This window comes from Dendrobates tinctorius, unplaced genomic scaffold, assembly GCF_039654945.1.
Source record: "Dendrobates tinctorius isolate UK_male_01 unplaced genomic scaffold, ASM3965494v1 ptg000065l, whole genome shotgun sequence".
In the NCBI taxonomy this organism is placed as follows: domain Eukaryota; kingdom Metazoa; phylum Chordata; class Amphibia; order Anura; family Dendrobatidae; genus Dendrobates; species Dendrobates tinctorius.
In genome coordinates this window covers 27284110-27308723 of record NW_027361733.1, presented here as the reverse complement: position 1 = coordinate 27308723, position 24614 = coordinate 27284110, and the positions used below count along the sequence as shown (strand labels likewise).

Below are 24614 nucleotides of genomic sequence, written 5' to 3'. Positions count from 1 at the left end.
TAATATTTGATGACAACCCACATGGCATCATTTCCATCGCTACACAAAGAAAGTATACCCCTTTGAATCCTGCTCTTTATTTTTAATGCATATTTGCCATACAGGACTGATTTGCACAGTGTCCATTGGGGTTGTCACCCAGCTTACCCAGGAGCAGATAAAATTGAGAAACAGCTGAATCCTGTGTTAAAACTTTTAACAGAAGTCCATGTGTTATTGGGAATTATTTTATAGGGGATATGCCCTTTAATGCCTTCCCGTCACTCATCCCTTACTTTGCTTTGGCAGTGTTGTGAAGCAATATACTCAAGCGTGTCTGGGTTGAAGGCTCATCTAGCAAATTGTAACAAGGTACCACATTCATACTTCAAAATTTTCAGTCTCCTCAAGTGATGGTCTTCATCTGGCTGCTATTTTGTTTTACAGGGTCATCACTCTGGGGGTAAGTACAGTTGTCTGTTGTGCAAGAAGGAGTTCAGCTCTGAAAGTGGAGTGAAGTATCACATCCTGAAGACGCACTCACAGGTGAGGAACCGAGGAGGCAGAGAATTGTGCTCCTGTTATAGGCAGCGAGGAGGTATTCGCTTACTGTTGAGCTAATAAGAGGGGATGTCAGAGGTATAACAGATACCGTATTTTTCCACCAATAATGTCTCTTTTTTTACTACTTTAGGGGGTTGTACCAAGTATATAAGTTATTTCACTAGGACCCCATGATCCCGAGAAAGGTACTTTGCAGAGTCTGTACTGAGCAGCTTGAAAGTCAAGCATGTGCTCCTCCATTGAATAGGAATGGAGTAGCGTATGTGAAGGACTCTCACTCCACTCAGAACTGACTGCAGAGCTCCACTTTTGGGATCATTGGCGTCTCAGCTTTCTTACCCCCTGAATTTATTCGTTTTTTGCCTATACTAACGACAGAGAATAACCTATATACCCGTATTTTGCGGATTATAAGACGCACCCCAAATTTTGAGGAGAAAAATAGGAAAAAAAACTTTTTTCTCCTACGCCTCATTGGGGAACACAGAGACAGTGGGTGTTATGCTGCTGGCCACTAGGAGAACACTAAGTAAACCAGAAAAAAGTTAGCTCCTCCCTTGCAGTATACACCCTCTCGCTGGCTGAGATTTCCCCAGTTCTTGCTTAGTGTCTATAGGAGGCACTTGGGTTTGGTTTCAGACCCCACCGTTTTTATTTTATTTTTTGAACTTTCTGCAAATTTTTATTTTTGAATTAACGGAGTGAAGGGGGCGGCGTTCCTTTCTACGGCCCGCTCTCCCCCAAACCAACAACAGGCAAGCACGCAAAGTATACCTCCCCGTACACTTTCCTGCGACGAACGGGGCTGATTCCTCCGACGATGGTTCCCTTACGGTCGGCAATCCACGTATACAAGGGCAAGCGCAACAGGACGAAGTATAGGAATGCATGGAGAGGACTTGAGCAGCGCTTTTCGGAGCCCTGAATCAGCCCCAGAGCTCTCCATCCCCCTGCCACAGGGTGGATCGATTGAGCAATACCCCTTTAAGACCTCCAGCTCTGCTACATCGCCCGGAGGATGAAACACCTGCAGCTGAAAGACCCCGGATAGTGCGACCTGCCTGAGCACAGGAGTGTGGAGGTATGGGGTCGGGTCCTTGACTCCGAGAGAAGCACTGACTTAGCGTCAGTGGCGGTACACTGGCGCCCGTTCGCGCCACCCCCCACACCCCCCCCCCCCCCCCCCCCGCTCAGCGCTTACCGCGGGGAGGCCAGAAATTCAGAAATTTAGTCCCCGGCTTTTCCGGCCTACTAGGCCGCAATTTGAATGTTGAATGGCGCTGCCCCCGGCGCCTACCGTGGGTAGGCCAAAAATTTAGTCCCCGGCTTTTCCGGCCTTCTAGGCCGCAATTTCAGTAGCGCCACCCTCTCCTTTTGGCGCCTCTCATTCCTTACGAGACGCTCAATTCTAATCTCGGGGGCCACGTCTTTTACCTCAGCTGCCGTTAACCCTTTCAGGAGTGCTATGCTTGCTCTGGACAGCCGGATACCGGGTTACACCACAGGGCCACCGCTTTCCTCCCAGGGGACACAGCACAGGACTGTGGGTAAGCTGCATCTGCCCTCAGATTAAAGCTTAACCCCTTCCCGGCACATTCCCTGCAGCTGCAGACAGACTCTGCCGTTAACCCTTTCAGGAGCGCTATGTCTCAATCTAAGGAGGCCAAATGGGCTGCTAAGAAGCACACTGCGTTTTTTACCGTGTGTGCCACTTGCAAGTCTGCCTTACCCAGTGCACAGACTAATCGGTTATGCACGGACTGCGACCCGGCCGCTCCAACGCCCCTCGCCGCCGCTGCTGACGGGCCTCCTGCGTTTAGTACCCCTGACTGGGCTGCGTCCCTGTCACGGTCAGTGGAGTCCCTGACCCAGGCTATATTCTCCCTCCGGGAGGACTCTTTAAGTCAGAAAGCGTCCTTACCTCCCGAGGAGGGCTCTGGCGTCGGCCGGGAACGTCCACCAGCAGGGGCCATACTCGTTCAAGGGATGGTCAGGTCTCTAGAAAGCGGACCTATGACGCGTCCCCTAGTCACGTTCGCGCCTCAGCATCGGCGACTCCTGTCTCTCGTTCTCCCTCTCCTGAGGTTCACAGCGAGCACGACTCTGAATTCGAAACTGACACGTCAGCCCCTCAGAATCCCCCAACTGATCAAGAGTCACTTGATTCTCTTATAGAATCAGTCAACAGGATTCTGAAGTTGGATGAGGAAAATATTCCCGCTCCGGAACACGCTATCTCATTTAAGAAAACCAAGTGTGTGCACAGGTTATTTTCCAGCCATCCTGTGTTTAAGGAAATTGTCCAGAAACATAGGGATCGGCCACATAAGCGGTTCACAGGGCAAAAGTCTACTCAGGCTAAATACCCTTTTGTTCCAAACCTAATGAAGGATTGGTTACAGTCCCCTTCGGTGGACCCTCCTGTATCGCGTCTTGCTTCTAAAACACTCCTACCCGTCTCTGAGGGCTCCTCAGTCAGAAACCCCTCCGATCGTCAAATTGACTACCTTGCCCGTTCAGTTTTTGAAGCTTCAGGATGCAGCTCGGCAGACGCAGCCTGCAATCGGTAGTACCTCAGTGTTGACTCAGTGGTACATAGGGTATTAGCAGATGTATGCTCCCCACCCAGGGACTGCTTTAGGACGTCCCACTGTCTCTGTGTCCCCCAGTGAGGCGTAGGAGAAATAGGGATTTTTGTGTACTCACCGTAAAATCCTTTTCTCTGAGCCAATCATTGGGGGACACAGCACCCACCCTGTTTAGCCTATTGGCTCACTGTAGCATTCATAGGTTTTGCCATAGTTATGGTCATTGTTGACTGTTTATGCTCCTACTGGATTTTTCACCGAACTGGAGAAATCTCAGCCAGCGAGAGGGTGTATACTGCAGGGAAGGAGCCAGCTTTTTTTCTGGTTTACTTAGTGTCCTCCTAGTAGCCAGCAGCATGACACCCACTGTCTCTGTGTCCCCCAATGATTAGCTTGGAGAAAAGGATTTTACAGTGAGTACACAAAAAGCACTATTTTTAATAAAATGGTGGTGCCTCTAATAATTCGTGTGTCTTATTGCTTACCGGAGGTGGTGGCTCCGGTGAAGCGAGGTCCCAGGGTTGCTGCTGTAGGAGGCAAGAGTGGCGCGTTATTGCAGGCCGTAGGCTAGGATGAGGGGGTGTTACGATGAGCGCTGCTGCGGGTGAAAATGGCTGCGGTGCTCTGTGGTCTGGGAGGCTCCGCCGGCATTTTGTGAAAGCCCGGAGCCCCCCTGCATATCCATTACTGCGATGTGGTGGCCTCCAGGAAAATGTACGTCGGGGCGGCACATGCTCAGATTGAGATCTTGGAAATGATATCTCGTCTCCCGAGATCTCGGGATGAAGTCTCGTTGCCGAGATCTCAATCTGAGCATGCGCCGCCCCCGGCAGCCATTTTCCCAGAGGTCACTGCATCGCCGTAATGGATGTGCAGGGGGGCTCCGGGCTTTCACAAAATGCCCCCCACACCACAGAGCACCGCAGCCATTTTCATCCGCAGTGGCACACATCGGAACACCCCCTCATCCTAGCCTGCGGCCTGCAGCAACACGCCACTCTTTCCTCCTCCAGCAGCTACCCTGGGACCCTGCTCCACCGCGGCCGGTAAGGTATATCCGCATTATAAGATGCACCCCCATTTTTTCCCCAAATTTGGGAGAAAGAAAGTGTGTCTTATAATCCAAAAAATGCTGTAAATTTTTCTTACGATTTTTTTTCTATTAATTTTATATTGCAGTGTAATACAGCTGTTAGATTGGTAATCCCCCGTAAACCTCTTGGGTCTCATTAAGATATCTGTTTTTCTTAATAATTGTGATCAGAGTGTGGTCCAAGTGTCATTACTATTTCTTGTACGTGGAGAAAAATTTAGGTTCTCCAATATGGCAGTCTGTGAAAATCAGACCTCACTCGGCTGTAATACAAGTGCGGTCCTATTTATCTCACACACCTATATACTTGTTTTCTTGATTTTGATGAGACACTCAGATCAAAATTGTGCGTGTCTCCACCATTTTCCGTTGATTGCTCAGTCCACAAAAAATCAGGGACATGTGAACAGCGCCATAGACTAGCACAGGTACGAGTTCTCGCCATGAAAACCTTGGATATCACTCATACTCGAAACTCTGTTGTCTGAATGAGGTATAAGGTGTCGAGGTCTGCCTTGAGCATGCTAACTGCAGTTTCCATAGACTGTAGCGGAGGGTGACTATATCTGTATGTCCACCTCTTCTCTGAGAAGTTGGCACACCCTTGTGGTGTTATGTTGAGGAGGTGGGGGAGGGTGGCTTGGATAAATGTACTTGTAATATGCCATAGAATTAGTAATGAGCGAACGTACTCTGATAAGGTGTTACCCGAGCATGCTCGGGTGCTTACAGAATGACTTCGGCATACTTTAAAAATATGCTCAAGTGCCTGTGGCTGCATGTCTTGTGTCTTTTTGACAGCTGCAGCACATGCATGGATTGCCTAACAGCCGTGAGACATGCAGTTGCGGCGACTCAAACATATTTTTCAAGCACGCCGAACACACTCGGTTAGCACCCGAGCATGCTGGGATAACGCCTTATCCGAGCACGTTTGCTCATGACTATATGGGATCAAGAGAAAAAAGTTGCAACAAAATAATCCCAGTTTTACTACCGGTTGTGCATTCCCAGAACTGGTTCCGGATGTCCGCTGCTTCATCAGCTTCTAAAAGAAGAAGTCCAGAGCCCTCCCCAGATATCTCAGAGATTAATGCAATGGACAAGAATAAAAAAGTGAAGCTTGAGGAGAAAGCTCCAAGTCTTCCTCCAGCCTCAACTCCACCTTTCACAAAAGAGACTCCAGTTGCACTAAAAACCCAAACTAAAAAAGCATCATGCAATTCCGAGGTTTGTATTGGCCCCAAGGGCAAAGTGCAGAAAGGTGGCGGCCCATCCAGGAGAGGGAAATGACAACCACGTAGTGCCACAGTCCGGATCCCACTTCAGTAGCCAACAGTAGTCGCACCAATCGATTTCCACATTCCTATGCGTGCTCACTGCTATAACACAGGACCAAGTATACCCAGTATATTATCGTCTAGCTTCTACTTGAAGTCAGGATAGAAAATAGTGACGTTATTATTGAATATTATTATATACTGTAAATCTATATGGAAAGGATGTCCGCTGTCTAACATTAAAGCTCTAGAAAATGAGCTGATAGAAAGGATAACAGTGGGACAGGGATAACATTGCATTTGGGTGCAAAGTTTGCACTAAGGAAAAGCGACCATACAGGACCTTGGATACTAAATGCAATCAATACACAGTGCCATGCGGGCTGAAGGCTCGAGAGTGAGAAACATGTCCTAAACTAGTAAGCGATCTCCAGGAGAGGCAGCAAATCCATATTCGATGGGACCCTCACAGTCACTAGAAAGTAGGCCCCGAGCCCCATAATCCCTAATTCACCCTGCCTTTCCATGTTATGGCAGTATTATTATTATTTATTATTATAGCGCCATTTATTCCATGGTGCTTTACATGTGAGGAGGGGTATACATAATACATACAAGTACAGTAATCTTAAACAATACAAGTCACGACTGATACAGGATGAGAGAGGACCCTGCCCGTGAGGGCTCACAATCTACAACGGGATGGGTGAGGATACAGTAGGCTAGGGTAGAGCTGGTCGTGCAGCGGTTTGGTGGATTGGTGGTTACTGCAAGTGGTAGGCTTGTCGGAAGAGGTAGGTCTTCAAGTTGTTTTTGAAGGTTTCCATGGTAGGCGGGGAGTCTGATATATTGTGGTAGAGAGTTCCAGAGTAGGGGGGATGCGCGGGAGAAATCTTGTATGCGATTGGGGGAAGAGGAGATAAGAGGGGAGTACAGAAGGAGATCTTGTGAGGATCGGAGTTTTCGTGCAGGTAAGTACCGGGTGACTAGGTCACAGATGTATGGAGGACTCAGGTTGTGGATGGCTTTGTATGTCATGGTTAGGGTTTTGAACTGGAGTCTTTGGGTAATGGGGAGCCAGTGCAGGGATTGACAGAGGGTAGAGGCCGGGGAATAGTGGGGGGACAGATGGATTAGTCGGGCAGAAGAGTTAAGAATAGACTGGAGGGGTGCGAGAGTGTTAGAGGGGAGGTCACAGAGCAGGAGGTTGCAGTAGTCAAGGCGGGAGATGATGAGGGCATGGACTAGGGTTTTTGCAGATTCTTGGTTGAGGAATGTATGGATCCGTGAAATATTTTTGAGTTGAAGTCGGCAGGAAGTGGAAAGGGCTTGGATATGTGGTTTGAAAGAGAGATCAGTGTCAAGGATAACCCCAAGGCAGCGAGCTTGTGGGACTGGAGAGAGTGGGCACCCGTTTACTTTAATGGATAGGTCCATTGGGGGGGTCACGTGAGATGGGCGAAAGATGATTAATTCTGTTTTGTCCATATTAAGTTTTAGAAATCTAGCGGAGAAGAAGGATGAAATAGCAGACAGACATTGAGGGATTCTGTTTAGGAGGGAGGTGATATCTGGTCCAGAGATGTAGATCTGTGTGTCATCAGCATAGAGATGATACTGAAAGCCATGAGATTCTATGAGCTGTCCGAGGCCGAAGATGTAAACGGAGAAGAGCAGGGGCCCTAGGACTGAACCTTGCGGGACTCCGACGGATAGGGGGCGCGGCGAGGAGGTGGTGTGTGAATGGGAGACGCTGAATGTCCGGTCTGCTAGGTATGACACAATCCAAGATAGGGCTAAGTCTGTGATACCAAGAGATGAGAGGGTCTGTAGTAATAGGGAATGGTCCACTGTGTCAAAGGCAGAGGACAGGTCCAGGAGGAGGAGGACAGAGTAGTGTCGCTTGGCCTTGGCGGCTAGTAGGTCATTGGTGACCTTAGTTAGGGCAGTTTCAGTGGAGTGGTGTGGCCGGAAGCCGGATTGCAAGTGGTCAAGGAGGTAGCAAGAAGAGAGGTGTGAGGATAGTTCAAGATGGATGTGTTGTTCCAGTAGTTTTGAGGCATATGGGGAGAAGTGATATAGGGCGATAGCTAGATACAGAGGATGGGTCAAGAGAGGGCTTTTTGAGGATAGGTGTGATTGAGACATGTTTAAAGCTTGAGGGGAAAACACCATTTGTTAGTGATAGGTTGAAGAGATGGGTTAGGGTTGGGATGAAGACTGTGGTGAGGTTTGGGATGAAGTGGGATAGGATTGGGTCAAGTGCACAGGTAGTGAGATGTGATCTTGAGAGTAGAGTGGAGAGTCGATCTTCTGTAATGGTGGAGAAGTTGGTTTTGGGGGAGGAGGGCAGGGCAGGTAGGAGGAAGGGCACTTGGGGGTTATTGACCAAAACTGTCTCTGATGTTATCAATCTTCTCCTTGAAAAATGAGGCAAAGTCTTCAGCTGAGATGAGTGGAGAGGGAGGAGGTGCTGGGGGGGCGGAGGAGAGAATTGAAGGTGTTAAATAACTGTTTAGGGTTGTGAGACAGGGAGGATATGAGAAGTAGGTTTGTTTTGCTGCAGCGAGTGTGGCCTTGAAAGTAGTGAGGGACTGAATGTGATGAAGTCCTCATTGGAGTGGGATTTTTTCCATCTCCACTCAGCAGCCATGGAAGCCCGCCTCAGTTCTTTGGTCAGACTGGTGTGCCAGGGCTGTCTGTTGATTTTGCGAGCTTTGGTATGTTTGAGAGGGGCAACTGATTCCAAAGCTACAGCTATTGTGGTGTTATATAGAGCAGCTGCGGCATCCGCATTGTGTAGGGAACTTATGTCTGTAAGAGGGAGGAGGGATTCAGACAGTGAGTGTAGATCGAGGTGTTGAAGATTTCTACAAGGGTGTGCGAGTTTTTCAGGTGGGGATTGTGGACCTGAGGAGGAGAGGGAAGAGAATGTAAGTAGGTTGTAGTAAGAGAGAGGAAGAGGTGAGTTAGAGAGGCTAGATAGGGAGCAGAGGCGGGTGAAGATGAGGTCTAGTGTGTGGCCATCTTTGTGAGTGGCTGCAGAAGACCATTGAGTGAGGCCGAAGGAGGAAGTGAGAGATAGAAGTTTAGTGGCAGCTAAGAGGGAAGTGTCAATGGGGATGTTGAAGTCGCCCAAGATGATAGTGGGGATATCAGTGGAAAGGAAATGAAGTAGCCAGGTGGTGAAGTGGTCAAAGAAGGTGGTGGCTGACCCTGGAGGGCAATATATGACAGCTAGTTGGAGGGGGAGTAGATGCGCACAGAGTGCACCTCAAAGGAAGGGAGGGTAACAGAGGGCGGCAGTGGGATTGGGGTGAAGGAGCAGTTATCTGACAGGAGAAAACCAACTCCTCCACCATGCTTGCAGCTGGGGCGGGGGGGGTGTGGGAAAGGTGGAATCCACCATATGAGAGTGCAGCAGAAGAGGCTGTGTCAGAGGAGGTGAGCCAGGTTTCGGTGATGGCGAGGAAGGAAAGTTTGTTAGTAATCAAAAGATCATGGATGAAAGAAAGTTTGTTGCAGACAGAGTGAGCGTTCCACAGAGCTCCTGTTAGTGGGACTGGGGAATCTGGGGCTGGGCGAATGTGTATAAGGTTGGAGTGGTTACGGAAAGTTGTGATTGGGCGTGGATGGGAGGTAGAAGTGACTGTGGGAATGTGGTGAGGAGGACCAGGATTTGGAGAGATATCGCCGGCAGTGAGGAGGAGCAGAGAGGATGTTAGCAGGTGGGAGCAGGAGAGGGCATGAGGGGGCTGTCTGTGTTTGGAGACAGAGGATTGTATGTTGAGGAACAGATCTGAGGAAGAGGCAAGATGGATTGGAAGGATTGAAGAAGAGATGAACAGTTCCTTGCTTGGTGTAGGGATTATTGGGGTTAGCAGAAAGTGAAGGATTATAGGGGTCAGAGTGGAAACAAACAAAAACATTGTTTACAGTGACTCTTTGCAGTTACCTTCTGTTCCCTTCTGGTTCAATTCTGGATTAATTCATATTTTCATATCATCTCACACTTTTAAGATACACACTGCAGACTAATGTCTTGGCAGACTTGTGCTGTGCAATATATGTGCTACAAAGTGCATTCAAGTGTGAAGCTGAGAGGAGTGGTATGTGCTCCTCTTGGTCAGATAATTAAGAGTGGACCAGATGCATATGATCAAGCCAAAGTAAACAAGGTCATAAATAATACTGGGGTAAAGCAGGGGGTTAGTTGAGAGACATACCAAGTAAATGCTATGTGCAGAGGTAAGAACTCTTTGTGGAAAGTTGAGTGACGTACTTCTAGGATACACACTGCAGTATGACCCACTATGAATAAATGGGTGTTCCAAATGTATTTAATTATAACTTACAGGGGAGAATAACACCACTCTGGTGAATGGTTTTCTTTGTTATTGCAGCTCAGTTATAGTCGTGTACATAGGACTTTTCTTAAGGGCCTGTCACACTAAGCGATATCGCTAGCAATATCGCTATAACGTCACTGGTTTTTGTGACGTTATAGCGATATCGCTATGTCTGATACTTACCTCCGACCGCTCCCCCGCTGGTTATCGCTGATCGCGCGAGAGCGTCCTGGACTGTTTCTCGTCGTCAGCTTCCTGCTGGGCTTCCTGCTGTGACGACTAGCGACGCGTGTATGTGGGCGGGAGGACGTCAGGATCGCCTAGTGTGACAGGTAAGTAGCGACCCCCGACCCCTGCGATGTCGCTGGTGAGATCTGCCTGTGTGGCAGCTCACTAGCGACCACTTAGCGATGTACCAGCGATCCTGACCGCGTCTTATCGCTGGTGGGGATCGCTGGTACATCGCTAAGTGTGACAGTACCTTTAGAGGCAATACCAATCACAGCCATGGACAGCACTGGCGCTGTTTATGGAAAAAAAAAAACACCACACCTGCTGATGCAGCGCTTTTCATCATTGCATAGTGAAAAGTTCTGTCACTTTCTGATATAGTTGGGTGCGGAGTATTTGGACAGGAACGGTATTTTCATTTTTTAGCCTCTGAAACAAAAGAGATCAAGATGTGATTGAAGCGTATGCACCTTCAGCTGTAAGACAAAACACAATAACTCTTTAGGAATGACAGAAATCTTTTTCATTGTTTCTTGATTTTTCACAGGCTCATTTCAGCTACGTTTCGACATGTATTTACTTGTGGAAAATCCTCTGCGTTTTACAGTGTCGGCATAGTGTGTTTAGGTTTTATGAAATTTCATGCAAAAAATATCTGCAGCGTAATTTGACAAGAGATAAACGTTTAAGAACCACAGAATGTCAATTTATGTTGTGGATGTAGATTCCACTTTTACATGGCTCCCCTCCTTTGCAGGTAAAGCCCCCATCACACACAGCAATCTCGCTAGCGAGATCACTGCTGAGTCACAAGTTTTGTGACGCAACAGCGATCTCAGCAGCGATCTCGCTGTGTGTGACACTTACCAGCGACTGGCCCCAATGCCGGGTATCACTGATCGTGTTCGAATGGCCTGGACATTTTTTTGATCGTTGGTCTCCCGCTGGCCAGCACGCATCGCTGCATGTGGCAGGCGGGAGACCAGCGAGCTGGAGCTGGTAACCAAAGTAAACATCGGGTTTCTAAGTGCCGCGTGACGCTTAGAAACCCGATGTTTACCTTGGTTACCAGCTCTCTGTACCAGCGCGCTGGTATCTAATGTACACTGCGGGTAACTAAGCGACGTGCGTCGCTTGTTACCCGTATGTCGCTGTCCTGATCGCTGCTGAGATCTGCCTGTTTGGCAGCTCACCAGAGATCAGGTAGCAACACACCAGCGATCCTGACAAGTTCATATCGTTGTCGGGATCGCTGGTGAGTCGCTATATGTGACGGGGCCTTAACACTGCGGCGTCTCTTCATGGGAACGTAGCCCTATTGTCTGGTGTGAGCGGTCATCTCATTATTTCCCATTCATTGGAGATAAAGGGTCCTGATTAGTGATGAGCGAACGTGCTCGGAAAATGTGTTATCCGAGCATGCTCGGGTGCTAATCGAGTGACAAAACTATGTTACTTCGGCGTGCTCGAATAATATCTTCATGTCCCCACCGCTGCATGTTTTGCGGCTGTTCGACAGCTGCAACACATGCAGGGATTACTTGTCGAACAGCCGCGAGACATGCAGCCACGGGAACTTGAACATATTTTTCGAGCACGCCGACGACAACTGGTTATTAGCACACGAGCATGCTCGTATACTCCTTCTCCAAGCACGTTCGCTTATCACTAGTCCTGAAGTGTTGAATTTGCATTTAGTAGCTTCCATGGGACCCACCGATTTTTAATCAATAAGGAATCCATGCAAGCGAAAGAAGCTATCAGAGAGCAGAGACTAGGAGCGGCTGAGTCAACAATTTGGTACACCCTTAAAAAAAGAGGACTGCCCTGGTGAACTTAGGAACACCGAAAGGTCTGAAAGAGCACAGAAGACAACTAAAGGGGCAAATGAAGATTGCTCTCGTGGAGGATGTACCATAGACAAGCTCCGGCCGGTCTTGATAAGAGTCAGACACTCCTGATTATTCTCACAGGCGCGTCTTATAATTGGAAGTTTTCTGGCATAAGGCACGCTATAGCTCATCATGAATTAGACAACCTATGGCGTTGCACCCTCGTCTCTCTCATTTTGTCAAAACAAAGTTATACACTTTGCGTAACTTTGCATTGCGCAAACATTGTACACCTTTTCACAGAATTTACCCCAGAATTCTGCCATAATCACTTTGATGAATCGGGGCCTATGAACTGGAATGACAACGAGGAACTGGAATGACAGCAAGAGGTGCACAGAGGGGAACATCCGCATGGAGAGATCGTCAGATTAGCACAATAGCGCCTAGGGATCCGTTCTGTACTGCAAGTGAAATTGGACGTCATGTCCCGAAACGTCAAACACTGTCTACACAAACCGTCAGAAGGTGTTTGCAGAGCAAAACGGCAATGAAGGTCTATCCTTTTCGGCGATGAGAGATTTTTTTTTAAATGTTTTCCTTTTTTTTTTTCATTTGCAGATTAGTAACATGTCTGTGCATCCTGTGATTTCCATATCGCCATGACTTTTCCTTCCCGATGGTACCATTTCAATGTTAAGGTATGTGACCGCTATGATATCTCCCTTACGCAGAACACCAAGATAAGAAGAGCTCCTACTGCCCTTTTTCTCAGTCACAAGATGTTACTTGTTCGCAAATGCTTTGAAGACAAAACAGAAAGCCTCACGAAACAAGCAGCAACTGAAGACGACTTTGGTAAAGGCCAGCGGAAGGGAAGAAATGGAGAAAAAAGGGTTCTTCTAGAGCAGGGGTGTGGAATCTTTTTTCTGCCAAGGGCCATTTGGATATTTATACCATCCTTCGGGGGCCGTACAAACTCTGCCCACAAAGTACATCCTGACTCTGGCACTGGTTTCATGACTTAATCTTTCATTGCATGCCCTTCAATGTTCAGTAGTGAACACTGCGTGTGTGCGCTAACAGAGCAAGAAGAAATTAATGAGCTTGTGGCAATCAAAATACAGCTCCCTGCCCAAGAATGCGGTCCCTGAGAAACTGCTCGGGGCCTGATGAAAGGTCATCGAGGGCTGTAAATGGCCCTGGGGCCTGAGGTTCCCCACCCCTGTTCTAGAGTGATTAGCATCTACCTATGTGCTGTGGTTGTGCAATGTCTAAGGTGCATCTCTGTACAGCGTCCTCTACAGCCATGAAGTCTCTGTCTACGGCATCGGGGGCCTAGTTCACACGACTGTATTTTCAGACCGAGCCCTGTCTGTGAACAAAATGGAAATCACTAAATCAAATGTTGTTCAATTGGGCAGTGCAGATGATCGGTTTTATTTTTCCCAGACTGAATCTATGTGAATAAAAACCTCATCATGCACCAGTTTCTTCCATGGGCCAGATTAGACTTGCCCATTGAAGTCTATGGGTGTTAAAAAAAAATAATCGGATTCCATACTGAGCCTCAGAACAGCATCCAATTTTTACAGATATGTTGCATTCCTGTAACAGGGAATTGTATTTAGTCTTGTAAGTTTCTGCTGTATAAAAACCCAACTAAACCGATGACCAATGAGAAAAAAGTCGTCAAATTTTCTGGATGATTCTTGGATCATTTATTTTTTTTGTAAGGGCTCCACTTTATCCTCAGCGGAGGACAAGGGCATCCATGACTATGCAGATGAAACAGTAGTCTACTCTGCTCTCTCACTATATGACTTGATCATGAGGACGTGTCGGCTCAGACTAGTCATTGAGCCCATGAGCCTTTCCTGATGTAATATCGAATACTATGCTGTGACGTCTATATAATGAAGGAGTCCACGTGGCTCTGAAAAGTGTTACCCTGACTATTCTAAATAAGAAAGTTATTTTTTCAGCCATTACTTTCTCTCTGTGAAGCCTTACTACCCGGTATTCTGACAGATGGCTGTATTGATTCTTATGCGGAGTGATGGAGGCGATCGTCTACAAGTCCGTGACTTCACTGCAAAACATTGAATAGTTGCAACTGTGGAGACTGTAAAAAAAAAAAGGTTAATGCAATGTCTTTGTAAAACCTCATGAGTTAAATCCTAACATCTACACTTCAATTCACATCTTGGATCTTGTTCCTCTTTCACACTTCCATTTTTGACCATCAGTCAAAATCCGCCAGGTTTTGAAAAAAACGGATCCGCCATTATTTTTTTTGCGTTTTTTTCCGTTTTCCCCATTGAGTTGGCCATCCGTTGGATCCGTTTTTGTGAGGATCCGCCAAATTTTTTTTATCCGCCGGCATGCCTGGATGGACCTTGCAACTTTTTTTTGTTGTTGGATCCGCATTTTCCATTGCGCGTGCCCGGGGAAAGGAAGTCAGGGAGAAAATTAACCCTGAAATCCTTTCTGGCGGACGAAAAATAATTCTCTCTCTCTCCTTTAAAATTTTTCATTCTGCGGATCCGTCAAAAGAAGGATCCTGTGCCTTCCGTTCACATCAGTTAGGAACGGTTCCGCTTTTCCGCCTTTTTGCCAGCTTTTAACTGAAACAAAAAACTGAACTGTGAAAGAGGCCTGAGGATAAAAATCAAAATTCTGTCACTGGTTAAATACTCCTTGACAAACAGTATGCTTTTGTAATTATGCTTGCTGTCAGTGAATCGATGCACTGTGGTTGTTGTAGGGCTTGTGACGAGAAAGCAGCCTGAAGCTCTTAAAACAATGTTTCGATGTTTTAATACTTTACCAGTTTCAAGACCTCTGCTTGATTTCAGTGAATCGAAACCTTCTCCTTTGATTTACCAGCCTCTGGCTAAAAAAAACAAAAACTGATGATATCTAACTGATAAAGATCCACTACCTTGAACGCAGCATTCATGATGGGGTCTATGGTGATCCAATGGGACTCTATCTACTGTACAATTTTTTTGCTATGTAATCTGACAACAGCATGTTGTAGGGGCAGAGACTCTGAATCCAGCGATGTATCACTTAGATTACTGGGTACAACCGTTGTGACAGAATCACAGTATTCTGTGCTATAGATGTAGCAGTTCTTTGAATGCTGAGCCCTGTATAACCCCGCCCACACCACTGATTGGCAAAGTCCTGTGTACACTGTATATTGACAGAAAGCTGCCAGTCAGTAGTGGTGTGTGGTTGGACGAAGAGGCCCGAAACACCTAGTCTTATAGTGATAATTTCTTGTTGATAAAACACTGATTGTTTTGAAACAGCCTAGTAAGTGACACATCTCTGTATTCGGGATCCGGACATCATAGCAAAACCCAGCGGACAGATTTAAGTTTGAGGGGTTGAGTTGGTAATAATATGGGGGTTGCATTTTAGTAAAAATTACAGAGGTCTTAAAAGAGGAAGCAAACTGTATTTATTTCAATTGAGGAGCAGCGGGACGCGTTTCTGGTAACTAAATTTAAACAAGAATATTTTCATTCACTGGCAGCAAGCAGAAATCTTAAACCTGGTGAAGAATTCAGGTATATTAGAAAGTCAGAACTTTTCAATGAAATTGTTCTTCTTCACCCAGAGGCGAGTGGAGCCCACGACATTACGTTTCCACACTTGGCTATTGGCTAGTATGGTGCGCACACCAATATTCTAATTAATAAGATGCGTGTGTGATAGATGGGAATCAGGTATTTGGTGATGTGAAATTATCGGCATCGCTCACCTCCAGATCGGCAAGTGTTGTGCATGTGTCCTGCTGATTAGGACACATACATTACACCCGGCGATTCGGCACCTATCCTGGCAGGTCATCTGCTCCTCTCGCCTTCCGGTTAACCTCTACATTTCCTGGTATAATGTGGAAATGCAACGTCATCAGAACTGCTCAACTCTAGATGCGAAAGCGAGCGGCATCAAACAGTCCCTTTAAATTATCCATGGCATAAACTTCATTTAGGTCTAACTTAAAGAAACTCTAAAATAAATCCGCACCCTCTAGTGTCCCAGCCTTACGTGTAGCATCGGCTCCGTGTTACACTGTCTGTCATACATGTTCCTAACTGTAGATCATAAACGTTGCGCTGTTCTTTTGCGTTTTGTACCCAAGGTCCATAGAATTGCACTACAGACACACGCTAATTCCTGATTGGATGCTGGGTTTTTTACGCACCTAGATGCAATGTTCACATGCTCTACTGGCCCTTTAATCTGAAATACACACGGCACAAAAATGAAGACAGTGGACAATAAAAATAGATGTGATTGTTTATCGACTCCGATAAAATTATATGAAATGTTTAATTTATATATGTAAGAAGCACTTACCGATCCGCCAGTGGTCAATGTCCGTTCTCAGGAGACTGCTAGACTTAGAAGATACTATGTCATAGTACATACCTGGAACATTGCTTCAGAAGAGCAGCTAGGCCGCCATTTATAGGAAGCAACAGAGGTGGCCATATTGTCTATAAACTGCGGCGTGCTGTGTCCTTGGTAAAACTGGCTCTATCTATGGTATTGTCATGAATATTGTCTCCAACATGGACGCCTCCGATGCGTGTATAACTATAGACTTTAAATTGTCTTGACCTACGTGGTGTCTTTTACTCCAGTTACATCCAATGCTGCATTCATATTTCTCCACCAGCAAGCACTTGGGTCTCACTGCTACCCCCTGCCGGTTCAGTGTCTGCTCGGGTGAGTAGTAGGAGGCGTCTGTTGCATTTATAAACTAAATCAGTGCAGCAGTGTGAAAAGCCTTAAAGGGGTTGTGCAATCTAAAACTACAGTCATGGCCAAAAGTTTTGAGAATGACACAAATATTATATTTTCACATGATCTGCTGCCCTCTGATTTTTATGTGTGTTTGTCAGATGTTTTTATCACATACAGAAATATAATTGCAATCATATTATGCGTAACAAAAGGTTATATTGACAGTTAGAATGAGTTAATGCAGCAAGTCAATATTTGCAGTGTTGACCCTTCTTCAGGACCTCAGCAATTCTCCCTGGCATGCTCTCAATCAACTTCTGGATCAAATCCTGACTGATAGCAGTCCATTCTTGCAAAATCAATGCTTTTATTTTGTCTGAATTTGAAGGTTTTTGTTTGTCCACCCATCTCTTGATGATTGACCGCAAGTTCTCAATGGGATTAAGATCTGTGGAGTTTCCAGGCCATGGTCCCAAAATCTCTATGTTTTGTTCCCTGAGCCATTTAGTTATAACCTTTGCTTTATGACAAGGTGCTCCATCATGTTGAAAAAGGCATTGTTGATCACCAAACTGCTCTTGGATGGTTGGGAGAAGTTGCTCTTGGAGGACATTCTGGTACCATTCTTTATTCATGGCTGTGTTTTTAGGCAAGACTGAGAGAGAGACCATTCCCTTGGCTGAGGAGCAACCCCACACATGAATGGTTTCAGGATGCTTGACAGTTGGCATGAGACAAGACTGGTGGTAGCGCTCACCTGGTCTTCTCCGAATAAGCCGTTTTCCAGATGTCCCAAACATTCAAAAAGGGGATTCATCAGAGAAAATGACTTTACCCCAGTCCTCAGCAGTCCACTCCCTGTACCTCTTGCAGAATATCAGTCTGTCCATGATGTTTTTCCTGGAGAGAAGTGGCTTCTTTGCTGCCCTCCTTGAGACCAGGCCTTGCTCCAAGAGTCTCTGCCTCACAGTGCGTGCAGATGCACTCACACCTGCCTGCTGCCATTCCTGAGCAGGCTCTGCACTGCTAGTAGCCCGATCCCGCAGCTGAAACACTTTTAAGAGACGGTCCTGGCGCTTGCTGGTCTTTCTTGGGCGCCCTGGAGCCTTTTTGGCAACAAGGGAACCTCTCTCCTTGAAGTTCTTGATGATGCGATAGATTGTTGACTGAGGTGCAATCTTTCTAGCTGAGATACTCTTCCCTGTTAGGCCATTTTTGTGCAGTGCAATGATGACTGCACGTGTTTCTTTAGAGATAACCATGGTTAACAGAAGAGAAACAATGATGCCAAGCACCAGCCTCCTTTTAAAGTGTCCAGTGGTGTCATTCTTACTTAATCATGACAGATTGATCTCCAGCCCTGTCCTCATCAACACCCACACCTGTGTTAATGGAGCAATCACTGAAACGATGTTAACTGGTCCTTTTAAGGCAGGGCTGCAATGATTTTGAAATGTGTTTTGGGGGATAAAGTTCATTTTCTAGGCAAATATTGACTTTGCAAGTAATTGCTGTTAAGCTGATCACTCTTTATAACATTCTGGAGTATATGCAAATTGCCATTAGAAAAAATGAAGCAGTAGACTTTGTAAAAATTAATATTTGTGTCATTCTCAAAACTTTTGGCCATGACTGTACAAGTCTACAGTCGCCACTCTGTGACTGCAGACTAGTGAATCCTCACTTTGCTTGCACTGCACGCTTTGAGGATTCTCAGGCCACAATCCGACTAGACTGTTTCTGGTTCCTTCAATACTCTTGCATTTAGTAAAGTAGCGCCCATCTAGTCTGATTATGGCCAGGAGTATGCATATTACAGAATTGCAGTCACATGACCGCCATTCACGGTATTGACACTGGCGAATCCTTGCAGTGTGCGCAGTGAGAAGATTCACAAGTCTGCAGTCACAAGTAGTGATGAGCGAACGTGCTCGGGTAAGGGTTATCTGAGCATGCTCGGATGCTAACCGGGTGTCTTCGGTGTGCTTGAATAATGTGTTCGAGTTCCTGCAGCTGCATGTCTCACAGCTGTTCCAAAGCTGCAACATATGCAGGGATTGCCTGTTTGTTAGTGCGAGACCTTTGGAAATCAGAGGATGCAATGTCATGCAACATATAGCTCTAGCCTTGTGGTCACACTTAGTGCTCAGGGCGCATCTGCTGAAAAAAGCATCTTCTAAATGTCGCAGCAACTTTCCACTGCATCATTAGAAATTAATTGCTAATAACTTTCCTGTTGATAATGGCTGCATGCTTTTGCCCAAATTGCATGGCCGTTAAGACTAGACGAGCTGTTAGCAACTAGCTTACAATGGCGGAAATTCACTGTGACATTTAGGAAGCGACATTTCCGCAGACTCACCGGGGATGCGTGCTACCTGCATGCTGAGCGCAGCGGGTGTCCTCAGCCTTGTATAAGGTCAGCTAAGTGCTGCATTGATGGGCTAGTCTGCACAGTGCTGACAGATGAAAGCAGAATTGTGAGTGCAGCTTTGGAAGTGACTGGAGTAGACGGCGCAGTTGGCACAAGATGAGCAGTGGCTGGAGATTAGATGAGGTTCGCGAGCAGAGCTTCACTTTTACACTATATAAGCCGTGTGCAGTCCTGGCTCTATATTATATTCCAGTCTTGGTTGGCCTTGAAGCTCCCCCATAACCATCCTCTTTCCTCTTTTATTTGTATCCATATATGACCAGATATTCAGCCGCAGCTTTGTAGGTGTGTAGAGCAGATACTGATTTACGCACTCAAGTGAAGCTCTGTGTTTGCCAGTTTCCTGTATTCCTCCCATCTGTCATCTCTCCGATGTTCATTATTTAGCATCCGCTTCATATTACAATAAAATGATGATTCTTGTACCTGGCGTGGACTCGTGTGTCTCCGTGTAACTGTACGCAACACTTCACCCTAAAGACACAAAAGACTAGTATGGCTGTCACCCGAACCCAGATTCCTGATTGGCAAGTTTCACTTATCATGTAGTAATACTCCACCACCAGTGCCCACAATGAACATTTACCAGCAAGGACCCTTAGCTTAACTATTGCTTTGAAATGCATCATGTTTTCTACTCCAGTCACATCTAAAGATGCATCTTCAATGTTGCCATTTTCCTATTTGCTTATCTGAGTGACCGCTCACCTGGGATTGCTGTGGTGCATTGTGGGAGAGCAAAATGATGCAGAGGCAGAGACCCTGATTCCAGCAGTGTGTCACTTACTGGGTTGCTTGATATCCTTTTGATAAAATCCATTTTAACTGTGCAGATCTACCAGTCCTCTCAGTATTGAGCTCTGTATATCCTCGCGCACACCACTGATTGGCAGCTTTCTGCCTATCCACAGTGTACACAGAAAGCTGCCAATCAGTGGTGTGGGTGGGGATATATAGAGCTCAGCATTTAGAGAACTGTCAGTTCTGCAGCAGATAAATGAGTGATTTTATCAAAACTGCAACAAGCAGCCCAGGAAGTGACATCTCTGGAATCAGGCTCTCTGCCTCTACATTATACTTCTTTCAGGAGTGCAGACACCTGCTGACAGATTCCCTTACGAAATTCTGATCACAGCACTCTGACCGTATTAAAGTAAACCGCGCCGTGTGTCCTGATCTGCCCGCTGCTGATGTACTTTGCCGCTGTTGATAGAGGAACATAAAGGTGTGCTCACATGTCACAGGTAAGTAGCAGCAAAATCTATTAACAAAGCAGTTTGCAAGAAATTGCCTATGTGACCATAAGGCTGGGGTCACACTAACCGACGCAAAATACGGTCCGTAGCAAGGTGTGGTCGCGTAATTTGCGCATGTCTGCATCCGTATGTAATCCGTATGGCGAGATTTTCTCGCCGCCTTGCAAAATGGACATATAATGGAGCCCTATGACGGTTTATAACAAAATAATAGATACAGACACATAGAATGCATGTATATATATATATATATATACACAAGTCATTGAGACAGATATATATATATTTATAAAACCAGGGGAAGAGTCTTGAAGAGATCATTTGCATATTCCCAGTGCCTTCTGGGATAAGTGAAGAGTCTCTGCGAGCTCAACGATCACTGGGTTTTGGCCGTTGCAGCTGAAAAGAGGAAATCGGAAAACCAGGGGAAGAGTCTTGAGGAGATCATTTGCATATTCCCAGTGCCTTCTGGGATAAGTGAAGAGTCTCTGCGAGCTCAACGATCACTGGGTTTTGGCCGTTGCAGCTGAAAAGAGGAAATCGGAAAACCGCGCGCCGATATTTTGGCTTCTCTTTCATCGTTTTTAAGAAATCTCAAGATGGAAGAGGCCAGGAGCCATTTGGTGAGCTGCATTTCTTGCTACATGTTCACAGATTTACCAGTGGAAAAGCCAAACTTCACATGCCACAAATGCAAGCTTGTGTCCCTGTTCGAGGAAAAGCTGCAAAATCTCGAAGAGAGGTTAGCTATGTTGAAGATCATTAAGGAAGGTGAAGAGTTCTTGGACAGAGCAGAATTATCTCTTCATGTTACAGAAAGAGAAGTAATTCGAAGTGCACCTGAAGAAACAGAGGAATGGAGACATGTGACCCAGAGAAGCAGGAGGATCAGGAGGCAGCACCCATACTGCTCAGAAACCAGTACCAGGCTCTCACGCAGGAAAACGATGAAGAAATACATCAGGATCAGACTTTGCCCACAAACGGCAACCTTGTACGCCTTCAGAGTCCTCCTGGATGGAGAAAGAGAAAAATGTTGTGAAGAAACGGAGAGTGGTGGTCATGGGGGATTCCCTGTTGAGAGGAACAGAGGCCGCTATCTGCAGACCGGATATAACTTCAAGAGAAATGTGCTGTCTTCCAGGTGCAAAAATTAAAGATGTGTCTGACAGGATATCAGGACTCTTCAGACCTACAGATGACTACCCATTCCTGCTACTACATGTGGGGACAAATGACACTGCAAGAAACGACCTGGAAACCATCTGCAGAGACTTTGAAGACTTAGGCAAGAAAGTGAAAGAACTGGGAGCACAGGTGGTCTTCTCTTCCATCCTCCCAGTGGATGGCCATGGAACAAGGAGGTGGAATAAGATTCTGCAGGTGAACAACTGGCTACGTCGATGGTGCCGTCAGCAAAGATTTGGATTTCTGGATCATGGAGTGAATTACTTATACGATGGACTACTTGCTAGAGAAGGGGTGCACCTTACGAAGACTGGAAAGCATGTATTTGGAAGTCGCCTTGCTACACTTGTAAGGAGAGCTTTAAACTAGAACAACATGGGAAGGGAAGCAAAAGACCAGAAAAAGCCATACACCTGACAAATGCTATTGAGAACTCTGCTACTAGAAGTGGAAAGGAAGAACAAATACAAAAGTATCTAATTAATAAAAATATTGGAGAAAGAGAAACCAATCACAAACTAAAATGTTTCTATACTAATGCACAAAGTATGGGCAACAAACAAGGAGAATTGGAACTACTAACGCAGGAAAATAAATATGATGTCATTGGAATCACTGAAACTTGGTGGGACGATACACATGATTGGAATACAAGACTAGAAGGATACAACTTATTTGCAAGAAACAGACTTGATAAACGAGGAGGGGGTGTCGCATTGTATGTTAGAAACGCGTATATCTGCACAGAGATTGAAGCTTCAGAGACTGGGAGTTCTGTGGAAACTGTTTGGGTAAGAATACAAGGACAGAACAATGGAAAGGACACCATTGTAGGCATTTACTACAGGCCGCCTGTGCAAGCTGAAGATATGGATGAACTCTTTATGCATCAAATGGCCAAGTTCTCCAAAAAATATGACATAGTTGTCATGGGAGATTTCAACTATCCAGACATTTGTTGGGAATCTCTCTCAGGCAAAACTAACAGGTCAAGGAAATTCTTATCCTCTCTTGCTGACAACTTTATCTTCCAAAAGGTAGGGGAGAAAACAAGGGGAACTGCTATCTTGGACCTAGTCCTTATAAACAGGGAGGAAATGGTTGAGGAGGTAAAAGTGGCTGGGACCCTAGGAGGTAGCGACCATGCTATTTTAGAATTTTGGATAACTAGAGGCGGAAGACCTGTGAAGACTCAGACGTCAAGGTTAGATTTCAGAAAGGCAGATTTTAAGGGATTCAGAAAGAGAATTGGAGGGATCCAATGGCTGGATATCCTTAAAGACAAAAATGTCCAGGAAGGATGGGAAATCTTGAAAAATGAAATTTTCAAAGCACAGTTGTTAACAATTCCGAAAAGAGGGAAGAATAGGAAGCATTTAAGGAAACCAGGATGGATGAACACAGAACTTAAGCACATGCTAAAAAGAAAGAAAAAAATGTTTATAAAATGGAAAGAGGGAGGCATATCTAAAGAAGAATATAATGCTGTCTGCAGAACCTGCAGGGCACAAATCAGATTAACTAAAGCTGAAAATGAATTGAGGCTTGCAAGAGACGTCAAAAGCAATAATAAAGGATTTTGGGGATATGTCAAAAGTAAAAGAAAAGTCAAAGATGCTATAGGATTTTTACAGGATGAAAATGATGAAATAGTAAGACAGGATGTTGAGAAGGCTGAACTTTTAAATTCCTATTTTGCATCTGTTTTCTCTTAGAAAGGAAATGTAACATCAACTGTTCTTCACTGTCCTATTAAGGGAATAGAAGAATCCAGGATATCTATAAAAAGAAAGATAGTGAGGAAACACTTAGCTAACCTAAATGAATTCAAGTCTCCAGGTCCAGATGAATTACACCCCAGAGTACTGAAGGAGATAGCAGAAGAAATTTTTGAACCCCTCTCCATAATCTTTGAAAATTCTTGGAGAACAGGAGAAGTGCCAGAAGACTAGAGAAGAGCAAATGTTGTTCCTATCTTCAAAAAGGGGAAGAAGGTGGACCCAGGCAACTATAGGCCGGTGAGTCTGACTTCTATACCAGGAAAGATCTTTGAACAAATTATTAAACAACATGTATGTCAATACCTGGATAAGAATGAAGTGATTAAACAGAGTCAGCATGGGTTTGTAACTAATAAGTCAAGTCAGACTAACTTAATTTCCTTCTATGACGGAATCACTGATTGGGTGGATCAAGGAAATGCTGTAGATATAGTATATCTTGACTTCAGCAAAGCATTTGACAAAGTCTCTCATACAATCCTTATTGAAAAAATGACTAAGTATGGAATGGACAAGGCAACTGTTAGGTGGATTCATAACTGGCTTAGTGATTGGACCCAAAGAGTGGTCGTAAATGGCTGCACATCCATTTGGAAGAATGTCTCAAGTGGGGTACCACAGGGCTCTGTCCTGGGCCCTGTATTGTTCAACATCTTTATCAACGATTTAGATAAAGGAATTCTGGGTAAACTGATTCAATTTGCTGATGACACAAAGCTAGGAGGGATAGCTAATACTAGAGAAGAGAGAGAGAGAATTCAAAAAGATTTAAATAAACTGGAGAAGTGGGCAGCAACTAACAGAATGGTTTTTAACAGGGAGAAATGCAAAGTACTACATCTGGGCAATAAAAATGAAAAAAGCATATACAGAATGGGAGGAATAGGGCTAAGTGACAGCACATGTGAAAAAGACTTGGGTATACTAATAGATCACAGACTGAATATGAGTCAACAGTGTGATGCAGCAGCAAAAAAGGCAAATGCAATTCTAGGATGTATTAACAGAAGCATACAGTCTAGATCACGTGAAGTCATTATTTCCCTCTACTCTTTGGTCAGACCTCATCTGGAATATTGTGTCCAGTTTTGGGCACCACATTTTAAAAAAGACATCAACAAACTGGAGCTAGTTCAGAAAAGAGCGACCAGAATGGTGACCGGTCTGCAAACCCTGTCTTATGAGGAAAGGTTGCAGGATTTGGGAATGTTTAGTTTGCAAAAGAGAAGACTGAGAGGAGACTTAATAGCTGTCTACAAATATCTAAAGGGC

General features: G+C 45.5%; 1 protein-coding gene across 1 annotated transcript in view; it reads left to right on the top strand.

Moving 5' to 3' along the window:
* Positions 1–19547, top strand: part of ZNF512B (zinc finger protein 512B) — an 82223-nt gene extending 62676 nt beyond the window's left edge. The window contains exons 15-17 of the mRNA XM_073580848.1: positions 289–351; positions 427–525; positions 5239–19547. Of these exons, the coding sequence (XP_073436949.1) occupies positions 289–351; positions 427–525; positions 5239–5517 (441 nt within the window). The 3' untranslated portion in view covers positions 5518–19547. The remainder of the gene's footprint in view (positions 1–288; positions 352–426; positions 526–5238) is intronic.
* Positions 19548–24614: the final 5067 nt, after the last annotated feature.